The 21,056-nt window shown below is 31.9% G+C and overlaps 1 protein-coding gene across 7 annotated transcripts in view; it reads right to left on the reverse strand.

Annotated features, from left to right (window-relative positions):
• PHF14 (PHD finger protein 14) overlaps nt 1-21,056 on the reverse strand; it is a 205,140-nt gene that overhangs the window by 90,114 nt on the left and 93,970 nt on the right. For 6 of the 7 annotated variants that reach the window (XR_014301283.1, XR_014301284.1, XM_082693323.1 and 3 more), the window contains one exon: nt 20,834-20,955. Coding sequence is in view for 5 of the 7 variants with exons in the window: in XM_082693323.1 (XP_082549449.1) it covers nt 20,834-20,955 (122 nt within the window). In the remaining 2 variants the exon portion in view is untranslated. Of the gene's footprint in view, nt 1-19,812; nt 20,269-20,833; nt 20,956-21,056 lie in introns of those variants that run through there. The other variant, XM_082693324.1, reaches the window with a different exon arrangement.

Consider the following 21,056-nt stretch of genomic DNA (forward strand, 5'->3'; position numbering starts at 1 on the left):
ATCTTTTCTTTTCTTTTCACCACCATTCAGCTTCTGGAAATCTTCACGATTTTCCTAAACTACTCATAGTTGATTTTCATCTTACATATTTAAAATGCTTACCTAATACCAGAAAAGAGTAATAGAGTCTTATACATACACAGATAAACTAATGAAGCTACAAAAATAAAGGGTACTAGAAGGTAAAGAGATAGTTGGTAGATGTAATTCATGTCAGCAAGAGCCACTGAAAGAAATAACTGCACAGGTAAATAAATACTCCTTAGGAGCCAACCACTACATTGAAGTAAAAGAAAATGGTACTATATCAAAGTACCTATTATCAAGAAAACAAACAAACCTGAAATAAAGGGAAAAAAAGGACAAATAGAAACACAGTGCTTTCTACTGCCATAGACTTACTCCAGGAAGTGAAATTAGAAGTTTTCAAGCTGTTAACAAATTTCTTTAAGATTAAAGTAAATTGGAGACCCAATTACACATTACAAAACAAATAATATAGCTTTATTTCCTCTATTCTGACCAAACTAGATTGATATAGTCAGACCTAACTTACCTGACTCTATTATTGCCCAAGCAGTTAAAATCAGCAAAAACTAATGGTAACATATATTTTCAGATTAGATATTTCAGATTTTAATGAAATAGTTACTATCTTTAGAAACAACAGGAATATTAAGGGTAGTAAAATTCATCTAAGAATTTTGAGAGAATAATATAGAATAAGAATATAGAATAATAATATAGCCATGAAAAAAATTAACTGAATTACTATACAATTATATTAAAATAGATGATTACAAAATACTACCATCCAGTGTAAACAAGGCTTCAGTGTTTTGTATATAAAAATAATTAAGTTCCCACTAGTTATCTGACGACTGTTGCTCTTAAAAATATTAAATAAAAGCTACTTTAATTAAAATCTATAGATTCTTATTCTCTTCAGATGTGTAAAGGGCATGCTATATGATTAGCACTGAGCTTGTGATTGGGACTATTAAAATGAATTTGCTTTAATTTTTTAGAAATAGTACTTACACACTAAGAATCATGAACTGACAAAGACATACAGACTAAATATAAACAAGTGAGAAACCTTCATTCCAGAAAAAAAGGGGAGGTCATATTAGATAAAAGGATACAACATAAAGTAAAAGGAAGATGGCATGAAGGTAACAGGAAAGTTTTATTAAAGAGAGATAGTCTGCAGTAGTTTGAATGAATGAAGTGAAATGAAGATAAAAATTAAACTAAGGTCAGGTTTGGAGAACCTTAAAAGCCACAGTATAAACTTGATTTACCTTGCAAGAAACAGAAAGTTGCTGGACAAATTCGAGTACAGCATGAATGGGATGGGCCCTGACATTTTGTTTGTACTTAAAAGAAAGAAGTATGGATGATTATACATGAAACTTAACATGTTCCATCAAAGGACTGGGGTTTACAGTAAGTAAGGAGAAAAATAATATTCCTCTATACATTTGTTATTTACATGGTTACAAACAACATATATTGCTTTAGTACTTAAAAAAAATCAATCCGTAAGTTAATAAATGCGTTCTAATACAGTATGCCATTATTTACTCTTAAAATAAAAAGCCATATATAGATGGCTATAGATGTATATATATATGCATATATGTATGTGTGTGTGTGTATATATATATATATCAGGAAAAAAACTATATCTTATATATGTATCTTATTTATATACCATATATATAAATGTATTTTTTCTTCATGAACATTTTGCATTTTGTAGTTTTATAATTGTTATTTTAACTGAATTTTTAGCAAACAGTAATAGTTTGAAAATAGCATGATATAAAATGTCCTTGCATATCTTACTTATATAATGTTACAGTCCAAAAGAAAAACTGCACATTGTGCTATATCAGGTCAAATAATTCAACATGGATCTCTGCTTGAATCTACCTACTGCCATAAAAGAACTTCCCATCTTCTGGCTATGGTCACAGAACCTCTCTTATGGAATGCCTTGCTCCTTTCTTCCCTACATGTTTAAACTACCAAACCTTTTACAGCCCCATTGCTTTTACTGGATACCACTCATTTTTACAATCATCATACTGGGTAATCCTATACTAAGAGTTCCCATTATGTAAAATTCTTGGAAAATAGATTCTTCCTCTGTAACAAATTTCTGTGACTTTTAGATCCCAACGATGTAGGGGGTGAAGTGGAGAGAGGAAGAGACATAGGGGGAGAAGAAGAAGAGGAGGGAAGGAAAGGGAAGGAAAAAAAGAAACTTGTTCAGTAGGACATACCTGAATTATATCACTAACAAAGGCCTTCAGTCACTTTTAGTTGAAAGCATGGGGATATATACACATACTGCATACTGTCCTGACTAGTTCTTTTGAGCTAGGTAACTGCTATTAGCAAAAAATCAAACAAGATAAAGTGAAGATAAACAATTGTTGAACTCAATGTAAACTCTAGTATTTTGAGAAATTTGGAAGAAAAGCAACAGAGTTAACGTTTGTTAGGAAACTAAATCTAATCTACACTTACAGAGTTCAAGGAGAACAATGAATATTGCTCAAAGAGCAATATTCAAAGAGTTGTTGGGTAAAAGGGAACAAGAGACAGCATACTGGCAGAGAAATTTCCCATTAAATTTACATTCCTTTAACTGATAACTGAACCTTTTATAAATAGTTCTATATTCCTGGGGGTAGGGAGAATCAAAGTAATATTTAAACACTACTTGATACATTTTTTAAAAACATGAGCTATTAAGAAACGTTCATGTACCAAATAAATTCTCAAGTCTTTTGTTTTTTAAATAATTGTGTGATTGGGCCCATACCCAAGCACTCCGTATCAACACTAAAACTGAAAGTCCAATGCCCCAGAAGTCTTACAAACTATATTTTGGTAAATTACTTTCTCTTTCTTGGCAATGTTTTCATAGATGCAAATAAGCTTTTTATTTGTTTTATGTAGGACAACTTTATAACTTAAGTCCCACTAGAAATATATCCTCTCAAAGTTAAAAAATGTTTATTTTTCTTCTTATTATTTAATTTTAGAGCAAAAGTGTGAGCTGGGGGAGGGGCAGAAGGAAAAGGAAAGAGAAACTCAAGCAAACTCCACACTAGTGCAGAGCCGAGGTGGGGCTGGACTAGACTGACCCTGAGATCATGACCCCAGCAGAGACCAAGAGTCAGATGCTTAACCAGCTGGACCACCCAGGCTCTTAGGCAGGCACTGATGTTTTAGACCTTTGAATCTATTCATGTTTTATTTCCTTATATAAGCAGCTCAAGTAATATACATGCAAAATGATAATAAAAAGGATACTTTTCTGGGTTACATGTATAAATGAGACATATGCATTTCCTAAACAAAGATTTCCTGATTTATTAACAGGTCATTTAAAATCAAGGGTTACTAAGATGAAAAAAGAACAGGAAGTGCATAATGGAGAAAGGGATTAACTTTAAAGAATAAACAAGCTGTCCCTTGCAGATACGACAAACTAAATGATTTGTGTATCACAGTTTATATATAATGTAAAGGGGGAAAAGCCATGCTCCTAAAATATTTTTTTTTATTTATTTTGAAAAGAGACTTCTATAATAGAATTCAGTGCTTGGTCACCCTTCCCCTACATTTCTATCCCAACTTCAGTTTCTTTTTTAATGAAAAAAAGGAGTCAGCAAAACAAAATGCCACCATTAAATCATTTTGCAACGTTTTGTGTCAAAAATGTAATGGGAAATGCACACATCAAGGGAAAGGTTACTGTTCTTCCAGAACATCTTTTCACTTGGTTCATGGCTCATCCTTCTACATAACTGTGCAGGCACTACTGATGGTTTTCTTTCTCAGTTTAATGTGGCATTTGAAGGATTATGGCATTTTCAGGAAAGCACACTGCAGTGATTTTAGTGGTTATCTGGCTGAAAGTGATACGGAGATTTAGAATAACTGTGCTGTTTATGTGCAATGGTAAAATTCAGCTACCAAGTCATCTCACAATGTCAACTTAATTCTTGATTGTCTATTTTCTTAATTATACATAAGGCAGTCTAGAGAGACCAGAATTAGAGGAAACTCCTAGATGGGAGGTTGCTGTATATATAAAGGTATACTAAAAGGTATACTATATACAGCTTTAAATACTATATACAGCTTTAACTCCTAAGTGCTCTGTAGTAGGAAGAGCTAATTCAGAAATTGATCATCTTAAATCATTGCAGTTGAGGAGAGCATAATTGCCCCTTGAATCTGTTTCACAAAAAGGATTAAAAAGAATTAAGAATTTTAAAAAATCTTAATTAAAATAAAAAGAAACTATATATCATACATGTGAAATAATCAAGAGATATAAAGAGTAAATAAGAAATCTGTTATAAGTACTTACTTAGGTAACACATCATTTTTATGTACAATATACTTCAGCCTACTTAAAAGCTCAACCTATCTTTTGTTTTAGAGAATTAAGGAGAGAACAAAAATGTTTCAGATTTCATGTTTCCTATTATAAACTATTCCTCACAAACCTACATCTCAATTAGTAAAAAATGTGCAGTGGCTACCTTATAATTAACTCACATTTTGGTAGGCTATAATCTATAAGATGTAATAACCCAATTTAAAATTAGAAAAATATTATGGGCTAATAATACATTAAAAATAATACTGCAGGTGAAAGTTTTATGCTGCAAATTTTTCAGAATTCTATGCACCTAAATAATTTCTGAATTTCTTCTTCATTGCTATACTATTATAAAATCATAGAATGAAAATTGAAGGGGATTTTCAAATTGATCTAATATGCTGCTCATTTAATGAATGAGATAACTAGTTCCCAAAGAAGTTATCTTCATTCCTCATGGTAACGCAGCTTCTTGCTGGCAAAGTCTTACCTAAAATTTCAACTTCTCAATTTTAGCTCTGTGCCTTCCCTACCATTTTTCTTGGCTGGTTATTTAATTAAGTTTTCAAGTAAGATTCACTTTTTGAGTCTATAAAATATTAAATGCACTACCATTGGGGGAAAAAAAAAGATTTCTTCCTTTTGTAAACAGAAAAATTATCATCCTCATTTTCCTTATTAACAGTCTTTCCATATATGTCAACAATATTAATTGGAATATTAAAGTTATACTAATGAAGCATACTGTATCTAGAGAATGTGTGAATAAGATGAAATGAGGAAAAATGAGGTTTGACAGCTTCTTTTCTCTATCCTTAATCATAAAACAAGCATAAAATCATGTCTGTTCAGATACCAGAGTGTTAACTAAAATACACATGCATGGCATACACACACACACACTCACACACACTTTAATACCTGAGCAAGATTTTCCTGGGTTATGTAATTCTGAGGTTATGTATTTCTGAGATTTAAATCTGACTTTCATATATGCTGGTATAAGAATTAAATTCTCAATTAATGAACAAATTAATATTTGTTTTATAAAGATTCTAAAATCACAATGTCTTATTTGCTAAGCTTACTAAATTTCAAAGGACTGCAATCTCTATTATCTTGTATTGTTCTATTCATTTACATGATCCCTCCTCTCCAAACAACCCACCCACCCTCAGATTATAATCAAGAGGCTGATTTATATATACCTGTTCTACAAATATAATTCACAAAATACAAATATACTATGCTTATGATTTTTCTTTTTTCTTTTTTTCTTATGCATAACTCATGATTAATACAGATATACCTCCCTAAAATTTTACATCATTGTGCTGACATATCCAGAAATTGCTTTAATCTACAATTAGTACAGTGATGTATGTTATTCTTATGACAAGACAGAGGGACTTCAAAAGCATTTAGGAAATAGCATAGTAGAAGAATAAAGATGATAGCACCGAAGTCTCAGACAATATCATGAAAACTATAAAATAAACACATCGGATCATCTTGAAAGGGCTGTTACCATTTAACCTGCAACAAACACATTTATCAAAGGCACATTTTATCCAATCAGGGAGCAAAAATGTAAATTATACTGAGACTATATAAGATTCACAGCACAGACTCTAGAGCCAGACTGCCTGAATCTGAATATCAACTCTACTACTTCCAAAGCTATGCAACTTTTGGGAACTTACTCAGGTTCTCTATGGCTTAGTTTCCTCATCAATTCAATGGAGATAATTCTTCTTAGCTTACAGGATAAGAATTAAGTGATTAAAAATATATGGTACACATTATTTGATCTATTACAATTGTTGTTTGCAAGTATAGAGCATTTACAATTCCCTAACAACTGAGCCAACCCTTATATTGGATTTTATCTCACTTAATCCTCCAACAACCTAGGGGGTAGATACTAGTGATTACTGCTATTTTACAGATAAGGAAACTAAGCCACAGAAACAATACTGGGCAGAGTTAATAATAAGAGAAATATGTGTCAAATCCAGCTGAGTGGATACAAATCCTCAAACTAATCATCTGTTACATAGTACTATCCCCCAAAATGTAGAAAAATACTGAAATTTAATAAAATTTAGGCTCTTCACATAAATCTAGCAGGCTACTTTTTAAAATATCCAATGTTAATAAAATACCCAGGTTAAAGAAGGACTAAAATGGAATGATTTTTTTTTCATATCTCAAGACTCATTTTAGTATATATTTGATTAGAAGTTCCTTTGTTAAAAAAAAATTCAATCACACTTGTTAAAGATGGTAAAGTATACTTCATTTAGGACCGTCACAATAGATATTAGGACCAAAGCAACTGGATTTTATAGTGGAAGAGAAAGATGCAGCACAACTCTGAATAAGCATGGGCAAGTGGGAATTTATGGCCAAGGAAAAGGGTGGAAATCAGTGGATGAAAAATTATTAAGAGGAAACATCAAAAATAAGGGGAGATTCTAGCTAAAACCAACCAAACAGGATTGTTGCAGAAGCTCGCCCTGGTGATCAGACATCCCCTTCAGAGAGGTGGAGGATGAAGCACCTGACCAGATATCTAGGATGGTAAGATATCAAGGGTGGGGGGATTCTGATTGAACTGACTCAGCAGGATAAACTATTTAACCTTACACCTAAAGGAGCTAGCTTAAAAAAAAGAACAAAGCCCAAAACCAGTAGAAGGAAGAGAATTAGAAAGATCAAAGCAGAAACAAATGAAATAGAGGTCCTCCCCCCACAAAAAGTATAATAGATGAATGAAACCAGAAGCTGGTTCTTTGAAAAGATATCAAAATTATAAATCTTTAGCCAGACTCATTAAAAAAGGGAAGACTCATTAAAAAGAGGGAAGACTCAAATCTCAAATAAATAAAGTCAGAAATGAAGAAAAAGTAACAACCAACACCACAGAAATACAGGGGGATTATAAGGGAATATTATAAAATATATGCCTACAGATTCAATAACCTAAAAGAAATGGATAAATTCCAAAACTGAATAAGGAAGAAATAGAAAATTTGAATAGACTGATTACTAGCAATGAAACTGAAATAGGTAATTAAAAAAAAACAAGAACAAAAACAAAAAAACTCCCATCAGCCAAAATTCCAGGACCAGACAGCTTCAAAGGTGAATTCTAGCAAACATTTAAGGAAGAGGTAATACCTATTCTTCTCAAACTATTCCAAAAATATAGAAGAGGAAGGAAAGCTTCCAAATTTATTCTATGAGGTCAGCAATACCCTGATAACAAACCAGATAAAGACAACAACAACAAAAAGAAAACCACTGGCCAATTATCTCTGATAAACATAGATATAAAAATCCTCAACAAAATATTACCAAACTTTACATTAAAAAAATCAATTACCAGGAAAAAGTGGGATTTATCTCAGGGATAAAAGGGTGGTTCAATATTCACAAATCAGTGTGATACATCACATTAACAAGAGAAAGGATAAAAAACATATGATCATCTCAACAGATGAGAAAAGACATTTCACAAAGTACAACATCCATTCTTGATAAAAGCTCTCAACAAAGTAGGTTTAGAGGGAACACACCTCAGCATAATAAAGGCCATAATATGAAAAGGCCAAAGCTAACATCATATTCAATGATGAAAAAGTGAGCACTTTTTCTCTAAGTGCAGGAACACTGAATGTCCACTCTTGCCATCTCTTCAGCTTAGTACTGGAAGTCCTAGCCACAGCCATCAAGTAAGTAAAAGAAATAAAAGGCATCAAACTGGTAAAGAAAAAGTAAAACTGTCACTATTTGCATATGATCTTATACTAAACATAGAAAACCCTAAAGACTCATAAATGATTTCAGGAAAGTCACAGGATACAAAATTAAATATCAGTTGCATTTATTAACAATAATTAATAATAATTATCAGTTGCATTTCTTTAGACTAATAATCAAATAAAAGAGAAATTAAGAAAACAATCACATTTAAAAATTGACAAAAAATAAAATACAGATGAATAAAGCAAAGAGGTATATTCTAAAAACTATAAAACACTGATGAAAGAAATTGAAGACAACACAAACAAATGAAAAGATATCCCATGCCCATGAATTAGAAGAAGCAATACAGTTTAAAATGTCCATAAGCAATCTACAGATTTAATGCAATCACTATCAAAACACCAACATTTTTCAGAGAACGAGAACAAACAATCCTAAAATTTGTACAGAACCACAAAAGACCCCAAAGAGCCAAAGCAATCCTGAGAAAGAAAAACAAAGCTTGAGTATCACAATTCCAGAGTACAAGTTATATTACAAAGGTATATTAATCAAAACATATGGTACTGGCACAAAAGCAGACATATAGATCAATGGAACAAAATAGAGCCTAGATATAAACCAAAGCAGAAATGGTCAATTAAACTACAACAAGAGTTAAGGGTATGCAACGGAGAAAAGATAGCTTTTTCGACAAATGGTGCTGAGAAAATGGGACAACTACATGCAAAAAGAAAACCCAAAACTGAAAAAACAAAAACAATGTACCATTTCCTTACACTATGCACAAAAATAAACTCAAAGTGGATTAAACACCTAAATATGACACCTGAAACCATAAAACTCCTAAAAGAAGACATAGGCAGTAATTTCTTTTACATCAGCCTTAGCAACACTTTTCTAAATATGTCTCTTCAGGCAAGAGAAACAAAAGCAAAATTAAACTACTGACACTATAACTAAATAAAAAGCTTTTGTATAGAGAGGGAAACCATTAACAAAACCATAAGGCAAACTATGGGATAAGAGAAGATATCTGCAACTAATATATCTGAGAAGGGGTCAATATCTAAAATACACAAAGAACTTATACAACTTAACACCAAAGAACTAAATAATCCCACTAAAAAATAGGAAGAGGACCATTTTTCCAAAGAAGATATTCTAATGGCCAACAGACACATGAAAAGATGCTCAACATCACACATCAAGGAAATGTAGGTCAAAACAATGAAATATCATCTCACACCAGTCAAAACAGCTAAAATAAAAAGGACAAGAAATAGTAAGTTCTGGCAAGCACTTGTGGAAAAAAAGGAACCCTCATGCACTGTTGGTGGGAAAGCAAATTGGTGCAGATGCTGTTGAAAACAGTATGGAAGTTCCACAAAATGTTAAAAACTGTACGATCCAGTAATTCCACTATTGGTACTCACCCAAAGAAAACAAAAGCACTAACTAGAAAAGCTATGTACACCCCTGTATTTACTGCAGCATTATTAACAATAGGCAAGATATGGAAGCAAGCCAAGTATATAAATGTCTATCCACAGATGAAGGGATAAAGATGTAGTGTGTGTGGGTGTATCTGAATATGAATTAATGAATATGAATATTACTCAGTAATGAAAAGGAATGAGATCTTGCCATTTTCAACAACATGGATGGAACTACCATGGATATGGTGCTAAGTGAAATAAGTCAGAGAAAGACAAAAACCATATGATTTCGCTCAAACTTGGAATTTAAAAGATAAAACAAATGATAAGACAAAGAAAAAAAAAGAGAAAACAAAAAAGCAAACTCTTAAATACAGAGAACAAAATGGTGGTTGCCAGAGGGGAAGTAGATGGGGAGATAAATGAAATAGATAAAAAGGATTAACAGTACACTTACCATGATGAGCACTGAGTAATTTATAAAATTGTTAAATCATTAGACTGCACACCTGAAGCTAATAACATACATCTTTAATTCAGAAAATAAATAAATTTTTTAAAAAGTGGGGTGTGTAGGTGGCTCTCAGTCACTTGGGTGTCTGACTCTTGGTTTTGGCTCAGGTCATGATTTAGGAATCATGAGACTGACCCCCACCTCAGTTTCCATGCTCAGTGGGGAGTCTACCTGGGGTTCTCTCCCTCTCCTATGTGCTTCCCCTTGCTCACACTCTCCCTCTCAAATAAATAAGTAAATCTTAAAAAAAAAAAAAAAGAAGTATTTGCTATTTAACAATGGAAGTAGGTAGTGAATAAACTTATTTTCCTCTCCTCTTTAGCTGAAGGAGAGAGACACAGCAACACAACAGCTTCCACTCTAAGAGATTTTTTTTTTCTTGAGACTTAATCAAGAGATATAATCACATCCTACATAGTTACAGGGTAGACTCGAAAGAGACCCTACTGACAATATGTATTTCCAGGAGAGCTTGTGAGGGAATGTAAACAAACAGCGTGGGCTTGGCAATTTGGGAGTATCGCATAATCTGTGAATATCAGAGCTACTATGTTAGACTTCAGAGATGATACAGCCTAAGTTCTTCTAAAATAAGAAAACAGAGATCCATAGAGATGAACTAACTTGCCTAAAATGACAGAATTGGCAAGTGACAAGTATGAAGTAGCTGAGATCTCTCAGTGAAGTATCTCAATCAAAAAACTATTATACAGGGCACCTGGGTGGCTCAGTGGGTTAAGCCTCTGCCCTTGGCTCAGGTCATGATCCCAGGGTTCTAGGATCAAGCCCTACATCGGGCTCTCTGCTCAGCGGGGAGCCTGCTTCCTCCACTCTCTCTCTGCCTGCATCTCTGCCTGCTTGTGATCTGTCTGTCAAATAAACAAAATGTTAAAAAAAAAAAAAAAGGTTTAAAAAGAAAAACTATTATACAACTACTTTTTCCTTACAATATGTATATACTATTTTTAAGTTTGTTTTTAATAATTAAAAATGCTTATAAATTTTAAAAATAAAACAAAAACTATTTAAAGAACTGTCTCTTCCCTCAAAGAAATTACAAAATATTTCAATTGTATAAAGCTACAAAGGTGTACAGACCTAGCAATGTATCAGCAAATAATTTAGTAAGTATTTATTCTGAATTAATTACCTGTGGCATACTATATTAGATTATAAAAACCTTCACAAAACAATGGAAGGCCAAGACCTTACCCTTAACTAATAGAAAAAGTAAAAATAATTCATAGACAATTTTTAAACAAGAGGATGACAGCATGATGTAGGGCTGTATATGAGTCCCAAGGGCAACTGAAGCAAGAAAAAGATCACTGTGGAATCATCTAAGTCAGGAAAGGTACATGGAAGAAGTAAACACTGACCTTGTCTTAAAAAGAAGAGAATGTGATCCAAAATATTACAAGTAGTAAAGTAAGCAAATAGTTGCAGTGCATATTCAAAAGAAAGTACAACTAAAGAAAAGAAGCAACTGACAACTGAGATGAAATTTAAAAATTCCCTGGAAAACCCATCTTATCAAAACAGACACAAAACAAAATTAAAAATATTTCAATAGCTCTCTATTTATTTTAAAAAATGAATTATCAAAAACTGCCCAAGAACTAAAACTATAATGCAAATGGTTTCATAAAAAATTTAGTGAAAAAGTATCAATTATAAAGATAAATGAGAGAGGAACACTTTCATGTGCTTGTAGAGGGTCAGTATACTCTAAAAACAAAACCTGATAAAGACTTTATAAGAAATTAACAAAAACAATACTTTCATGAATAGAGACACAAAGCCTTTATCAAAATATTAAAAAATGAAATCCAAAAACATATAAACACACACATATATATATATATATATGTTTATATATATGACCTCTAGGTCATGAGGTATTGCTATATATATATATATATATAGCAATACCTCATGACCTAGAGGGGCTTATCCCAGGATTGCAAGGTTGGTATAATTTTTTAAGCCTCCTTATGTGGAAGAAGGAGCTAGACTGAAACACTGAAGAAGGAGCTCGTGCATCTCTGCCAAAATCTCCTTATTGAGGGGTCTTACAGACACTCTACTGACTCAGTCCTTTCTACTTCCTAGCCCTTGCACCCATCCTTCCCCTACTGCCCAGAAACCAGCAAAACCTTTTGTTCAGGACTCCCTTGGCAGTGACAATAATGCCCCACTCCCCTCCACGTCTGCATTGATTGATTGATTTGAACTTCACCCAATGCTATTCAGCGGAGAAAACATGGAATATCTGGGGAGCCAGCAATCTTTCCCGTTTGGCCTCTTGTTTATACACTACAATAAATAAATAAATTTAACTATCCTAACTGACCACCTCAACACCTGGCAGCTCTCCATTTTTGCATTAACAGCTTCAAAAAATTGAATTTAAAAATTATACAGTAACATCAAAAAAACACTAAATACATGGAAATACATTTAATAAAAGATATACAAGACTTTTATACTGAAAACTACAAAATACAGATGAGAAAAAATAAAAGATATCTGAAAATCTGAATAATGTAGAGCTATGTCAAGTTCAAGGATCAGAGCACAATCCTGCTGAACACCCAAAAAACAAATAATCCAATTAAAAATGAGCAGAAGACATGAACAGACATTTCTCTAAGAAGACATACAGATGGCCAAGACACAAAAAGATGTTCAACATCACTTATGATAAGAGAAATGCAAATCAAAACTGTAATATCACCTCACATATGTCAGAAGGGTTTAAAAAAAATACAAGAAACAAGCATTGGCAAGAGTGTAGAGAGAAAGGAACCTTCATGAACTGCTGGTGGGAACGTAAGCTACTGCAGCTTACTGTAGAACAGTATGGAGGGTCATCAAAAATTTAAAAATAGAACTACCCTATGACCCAGTAATTATACTAGAGTATTTATCCAAAAAATACAAAAACACTACTTCAAAGGGATACATGCATCTTGATGTTTATTGCAGTATTATTTATAATAGCCAAATTATGGAAGCAGTAATTTACATTACATATATATATCTCATATATGAGATACATAGGGATCCAATATCACCACATCATCACCAACACTTGCTATTTTGTTTTTAAATAGCCATTCTAATGGTTTGATGTGGGATCTTGTGGTTTTCATTCTAATTTCTCTATTGAGTGATGTTAGGATCTTCTCGTGTCTTTGTTGGCTGATGTGTATCTTTGTTGGAGAAATGTCTATTCCAGTCTTTTGCTAGTTTTAATCATGTTTTTTGTTTTGTCTTGTCTTAATGAGATGCAGTTCTTGATGTGTTCTTGATTATCAATCCCTTATCAGATATTTGATTTATAAATATTTTCTCCCATTTTGGGGGGCTGCCTTTCACTCTGTTGATATTGTCCTTTTGATACACAAAAGTTTAATTTAGAATAAAATCCAACTTATCTATTTTTGTGGTTGTTGTTGCTGCCTGTGCCTCTTATGGTATTATATCCAGGTTTCTTTTTTTGTTTTTTCAATGAAAATGGACAAGCATTTCTGACACGTATATGAAAATGCAAAGGAACTAGAAGCACAAAATAACTTACTATATAGTAACTTGATTACTGTAGTAATCAAGACAATTGGTACTGGCTAGGAATAAATACTTAGCTTAAAGAAATAGAATACAGTTTCAAAAGGACCCACTTTTTTTTTTTTTAAAAAGATTTTATTTATTTGAGAGAGAAAGTGAATGAGCAATGGGGAGGGGCAGAGGGAGAAAGAGAAAAAGAGAAGCAAAACCCCTGCTGAGCAGGAAGTCTGATGTGGGGCTTGATCCCAGGACCCAGGGATCATGACCTGAATTGGAGGCTTTTAAGTCTTTTAAGGACTGAGCCACCTATGCGCTCCAAAAGGACCCACATTTAAAAAGCCAAGTGATTTTTAACAGTGACACCAAAGCAACTTCATGTAGAAAGGCAAGCATTCTCAACAGATGGTGCTGGAAAACTGGAAACCCACATGAAACAATAAACATTCCTTAATTCTGCCTGAGATCATAAAAAGTAATTTCAAACGGATCACATATCTCAATACTGAAGCTAAAGTTACAAAGCTTCTAGAAGAAGGGAACAAAAGCAATACTCATAAAAGAAAAAGGTATTTAATTGGACTTCAACTAAATTAGTAACTTCTGCTCTTTAAATGATACCATTAAGGAAATGAATAGGCAAGCCATAAATAAGGAGAACATGTGAAAAACATTTATTTATGAAAGGACTTACATCCAAAATATATTTAAAAACTCCTACAACTCAATACTAAACATGTAACCCAATCTTAAAAAAAAAAAATGCGCAAAAGAATTAGTTCTCAAAGAAAGACATGCAAATAGCCAGAGAGTACATGAAAATGTGCTCAACATCCCTATATCTATATCTACATATGTATCTTTATCTATATATCTATAACTATATCTAATTTACATTACTCTGATAAGAGTAAATTAAAACCACAGTGGGATTCCCTCACATACTTATTAAAGCAGCAGACGTCAAATAAAAACTAAACATATTATTTATATGAAATTCTACAAGAGGGAAAACTAACGCAAGGTAGAAAAGAATAGCAAAATGGGTGCCTTTGAAAAGAATGACTAATTGGGAAAGGGCAAAGCTTCTTGGAATTAACGAAAATGTTCCAGATATTATTAGAAATGGGGGTTATATGAGTACATACTTTTCACGAAAGTCATCAATTTATTCACTTAATACTTTTGCATTTCACTGTATATAACTTACTACCACCCTCCCAACACACACTAGTGAACAGAGCAGATTTACTTTTTGTAGTTGTTTGGGTTGGCAATTCTGAAACTACTTCCTGTATATTCTAAACTCAAGCAGGGAACTATTGAACATGATACTTTTAAATAAAGTTTAATAAATGGAAATAATATGAAACTGTTTAAGTTTGTTTCATTATTTCATTATTACTTTAGAATTTATAATTTAGGGACACTGAATTTTTGTTTGTCTATGTAGTTGACACAGTCTAGATTTTAAAACACTGAAACAAAACATGTATGATTTAGTTTCTATTTAGGGATAGCCATTTTTTTACTTCTGATTTTCTGTTATCTACATCCAAATAACTAAGATTGAAATACAGTTGTATTTCATCAAAATATCTACTTTTAAAAATATATCAGCAAGGATAGTATCTTTTAAAGCTTTTTTCCCTACTTATCTTTAGTAATAACGGAAATAAAAATATCTTTGTAAACCAATAATCAGACTGATTTCTTAATGCAGCTTCCTACAAAGTGTGAAAGCCACTAACCACCATGATTGATGGGGGTTGGGGGGAGTACTTCTAGTAACTTGGAGGGAGAAGCTTTACAAGGTTAAGCTTAACAGAGACTATGGCCTTCAAGATGGTTATACTTTCAAGAGAGAAAAGTCAAGTTAAACATATACCAAAAAGAATAGCAGCCAAACTTGAAGAAGAAAAAGGTACATCACAAAGCTGTCAGGGTGACATGAGAGGATACACTTTTGCCACACATATCTGAAAGAAATAATTAAAATTCAAGCTTTAGAAGTAGTCCTTCAGAATAAAGTAATTTTATAGTACGAACTAACCACTGACTCAGGAATACAAGACAAAACAAAGTAAAACAAAAATGTAAAACCTATCCTTGAAACTGCTGGTAGAGGCAAGGAATAAAAACAAGCTTGTCCAGAAATGTCTTTGTACAGAGAAATGTCTGTTTTTCGGACATTTGAAAGTTATTAGAAGACATAAATCATTTTAAAACTTGTAGTTATTTCTAGGTTTTAATTTACAATTATCCAAATAATCCAAACACCACCACTTACAATCATGATATTCCTACATAAGTATGCAAATTTTATCATTAAGAATGATTATTATGTTATAAACTGCACAAGAAACAGTAAACTAACAAGTGTGTAATCAAAACAAAAAACTCATTCTATTTGTTTTAAGAAATCTACCAACTGCAATTTTGGCTGTTTTTAAAAAATAATATTAGGTTTCATTTTTTAAAGATTTATTTATTTATTTTAGAGAGAGTGCATTGCGGGGGCTGGGGGCAAGGAGCAGAGGGAGAGGGAGAGAGAAACTCAACATGCATGACACAGGGCTCAATCTCATGAACCGTGAGATCAGGACCTAAGCCGAAACCAAAAGTCAGATAACCAACCATTGGGGCACCCCTCATTTTTTAAAGTAATTTAAAACAATCCATTTTTAGTGATCTGATGTACTATGAGCATAGTTAACAAGTTATAACTAATCTTAGCTTTACTCTCTAGTCTAATAAAACCTTTGCAAGAAAACAACCATTCAACTATGACACAGGTAATCTAGTAAGACTCCAATACATGTTAGAACAAAATGGGTAATTTAAGAAAAAAAAAAAAAAAAACCTGAGCAATCAGAAACTAATCCTTGAAATAAAAATCTGATAAATATGAATTTTTGCAGATGCTCCTAACAGGTTATAATACAATCAAATCTAGTTAGGAGGGAAGCACTCAGGAGCCAAATATTTAAAATGTGAAATAAGTAAAAGTAATAACGATATTGTTGAGAGACCAAACATTCTAATCTTAGGGTTCAATATCTATATAATTTGCCATATTCTCAAATAAGGAGGAGAATATAGTAAGCATTTAATAGTGTGGACTCAGCTATAAAAGTAAAACAGCTTCATAGATCATTTCCTACACTCAAAGCTTTTGAGTAATGGCCACAATACAAAATAAAATTAAAGATACTATTCAAGGAAACAAATAGATTCCAGGGTTTTTAGTTTTAGGAAACCTTTTTTCTCTCTCCTATCTCCCATTAAATATTAAGATGTACACAGTTAAGCTAAAATTTAAGGTCTAAAAGTTGGTCTTATTCTAAATCTGATAGCTTGATAAAGACTTAGAAGAAAGGCATACCAACATTTAAAAATGTATCTTTTGCAAATCAAATATGATTCCTTAAGGAGAGGGATCACTTCAGTTCTGTTTGTTACACTGATGTATCAAATAACTAATCTCAGATCTGTAGTGCCTATTTCCTTACCTAATACACAGAAAAAATTCATCCCCTTGTTTTTGGTGACACAAAAGCAATTTTCCTTTATTAAGCCTTCTAAACATCTTCATCAAATACTTATATTTAATGACCAATTTGTTCTAGGAATAAATTATAACAGTAAAAGTTTTCTTTATTAATTCAGCAAAGAATGATCAGTCATTATTTATATGAGGTAGTCATTCATTTACCAAGCACTTACTGAGTATTAATTATTCCAGGAACTGTGGAAACAAAAACCAATAAATAATATATCACTACATGGCCATAACTATCTCAAAAAAAGAACATCCATCACAGAGAGATAAATACCTAAAAAGACTTCACAATTCCAAAACAGAGTTTCATTCTGGCCTTTAGCATTAAGAAATACACATTTTTAATCGGAAATTTCCCACACAATTTTGATTTAAATTTTAAAAGCAGATGGCAAAATGGAAGCACTGTTTTTAAAAAATGTGTTAAGATACTGTAAACCATCTTCTTCTTTAGGACCTTAATCATTGTCAGATTTCCCATGTCTAGTAAAAATAGTGGGGTCTAATCATTTTAAGGAACATGTTTCAACAAACTCAACAAAAACAAGGCATGCACATTCTCTGAAAGGCAAAAATAAGCATGTATTATTACTAAAACATATTTACCAATTGGAACCCTTATTTCAGAACCCTCATATATGTGTCTTTTGTATTACTAAACAATACCACTACCCTACCCTACTATTTTATATGGAAAAATACTTATTGCTCATTTAAGTCCCTAATGGAACAGAGTATAATTTTGATCATGTACAATAAAGGGAAAAACTGAGACACAGAAATGCTAAATTACTTGCAAAAGACCTGAGAAAAACTTAGAGGCAAACCAAAAATAATAGTTGGAACCTAGTATCACAGTTAACGGATTAAGTGAACTCAATTTCCCAATGATATTAAAAAATTACACATGTAAAATAACATATACACATATACAAATAAAGGAAGAAGCCAGGAAAATAATTAAGAAGGAATTTTTTATATAGCCTGAATTACATAGAGAAGTGTGGTTTCAAAATCAAAGCTGCTAAACCTGAGTCACATATATATCAGTTCAAAGGAACTTAAGAAAATAAATATAGTATATTCAGTAAAATAGTAATTAAATTACCACCCAGGAAGTTTAATTTTATAATAGAACCTAACAGATATACATAATAAGTATAACGTGTCTCTGACTAAGCACTGAAATATATCTTTAGGAAAAATAAAGTCTAATTTAAAATGTCTTAAAATGAAAAGTTAAAAAATAGCACGTGTACGTAATACTTAAGATGCAATCATAAAAGTGCAGAATTTTGTGGGGTGGGGCGATTTGGAAACAATAATGGTGCCAATTATAAAATAAAAGAGATGTTAGGGGAAATGGCTGATATTAACTTATAAGATTACTTTTTAAACACATAAAATTCTACATTAAAAAAAATTCTTCTTTAATCTAAGAGCAATCGTGCTTATATTGAATATGTACTTTGTTTTTAACAGAAGAGTCACATTATAACCATAAAACATTTTATGGCACTGCTTTATATCCAGCTTATTTTATCCTCAAAAACATTAACATATAATATTTATAAAAATATTTAATTCCCTCTTCATTACCTCTTTAAAACCTTTGCAGAAAATCTGTGATGTTATCTTCTTAACAAGGCAAAACCAAGGAAAATTTTGTATATTCATCATTTCTAGAGTAACAAAAATATCTTTACCTTCCAGATGACTATCCATAAAATCCCAGACACTGGCATGTTATAATAATGCAATTAGGAATGGAAATTTTATGACAGAAATTAATTAAATGATAGGAAAGGCCAATATTATTTTTAAAATCTCACCAAGAATCGAAGAAAGATTGTATCTACTTTTTTTAAATGACAACTAAAATATGATGTGTTGGAGATGCTCTTGTTATAAAGTGGTTTTTAAAATTAAAATTGAACTTATGTCTGAGGTTCTTTCAAATATATGACCAAGCAAATAAAATAAATAGAAACCTGGTAAAAATGTATAGGTCCGTGGCAAAAATGTCACGAATCAGCTTCCTATCTTGAAAAAATAAATAAGAGGATTGATATTTACAGTTTCAAATAACTAAAGAGAGAATAACCAGCTCTCTAAGTTTTTAACTAGTTTCAAATTGATCATGTCCCACAATGCAACCCTCAACCCCAAGGGGATTTCCTTTAGATTGAATTTTTTTCATTATATAAGACTGCTTTAATGAGTTTTTTTCTTTTATTGAGTTTTATTGTTTTACGCATTCTATCATGTTATGCTTATGGTTGGGATTTCTTTTTTTTACATAAAGAAAATTATAGTATGGTCAGAATTATTCACATGTATCTTCGGATACAGGAACTACTCTATCCTAAATTTAAATGAGTTTCATTTCCAGGATAGCCCTCATGACATTCTATATGTACTACTTCAGAGAATACTGACCCAACATGATAGACCTTCTTAACTTTAAGGAAGCACTTTTAATTTCTTTACTGGAATATTTATTTTCTCTTCATTTTCTTTAATGATAGTATTAAAAAAAACTCTAAAATTTAAATTTAAAACTGCATGCCTTTATTTAAGGAATTAAAACAAATAGAAATTAGATTTTTAGTGATAAATAAATGACATCATTTTGGAAGCAAATATTTAACATCATGTAACAGTACTAATATATGTTTTAAAAATTCACTTTTGAAACATTTAATTTCCGTGCCCTCAGTTAATTTCACAGGGCTTCATCAAAAGACAATTTTTTAAAGAAATCAGAAATTGTTTCCTTAAGACACAAAAAGACTCTTTGTGTCACTGTCCTTTGAAAGAATGATACTACTTTTAAATTAGATATCTTTTTGCTCACCCACTTTACCCACTCCTTCATCTCACCCAAGGCTTTGAGTAATTTCTTCATGTCAGCAAAAGAGGCAAAGGCTAAAATTAGCAGTCTCTGGACCCTCAGGAACAGCCACTGTGCAACATCAGCTGAGATTCCTGATTAGCATTATGTCTGATTAAAAAAAAAAAAAAAAAAAAAAGGTACCAAAGCAAAACAAAGAAACAAAGAAGAAAACAAAACAAAAAAGCAAAATCTATCTAGGCCATCTTTTCACCTTTCTTTATTTCATGAGAGAAGCATTTAACACATTCGTTTTGATAAGTGGTAAGGAAGTGCTAATGAAGCTCTTGTCATTGAAAAAGAATCTGTCTTATCATCACTAATAAACTTCAACTTTTATAATATGTAACTTAGTAATTTCATTGTTTTATGAAATAATCTTCATACAAGGTGTTTAAATCAAATTATTTTTTTGCCCTCTATACAGAGCATTACCAATTGCTCTTATCAAGAGAAAATTGTTTCTTGTGCTCAAAATCCAGATTATCATTCTTAATTATACCTAAAGCCAGAAAATAGCCATGCACATGAAATATGTTTCTGAACTACTATTTCCACTAAATAAGATTTTAAGAAAGGTCCTATATTGTGATTTTTCCCCCATTATATCTGTAATGAGAAAATATGAAGATGGAATTTTAATCCCCTAAAGACAAAGTCTCAGCATCCAATTTACCTGACAAGATTTTCATTGTCTCCAGTTCCCTTGCAAGTTGCACATTCAGTTCGTAAATCTTCAGCCTTAGGCTTCTTTTGTAACACAGACTGCCTCTGCCTTCTCTCTCTAGGAATTCTTTCCTGCCATACAAGGGAAAACAAAACAAAACATAAAAATCAGGATATGGGGAAAAAAGAAATAATTTAAGCAATAAAGTTTCTCAAAGTTTAGATTGTGTAAA

The sequence above is a fragment of the Mustela nivalis genome, assembly GCF_964662115.1.
Source record: "Mustela nivalis genome assembly, chromosome: 12".
Taxonomy (NCBI): domain Eukaryota; kingdom Metazoa; phylum Chordata; class Mammalia; order Carnivora; family Mustelidae; genus Mustela; species Mustela nivalis.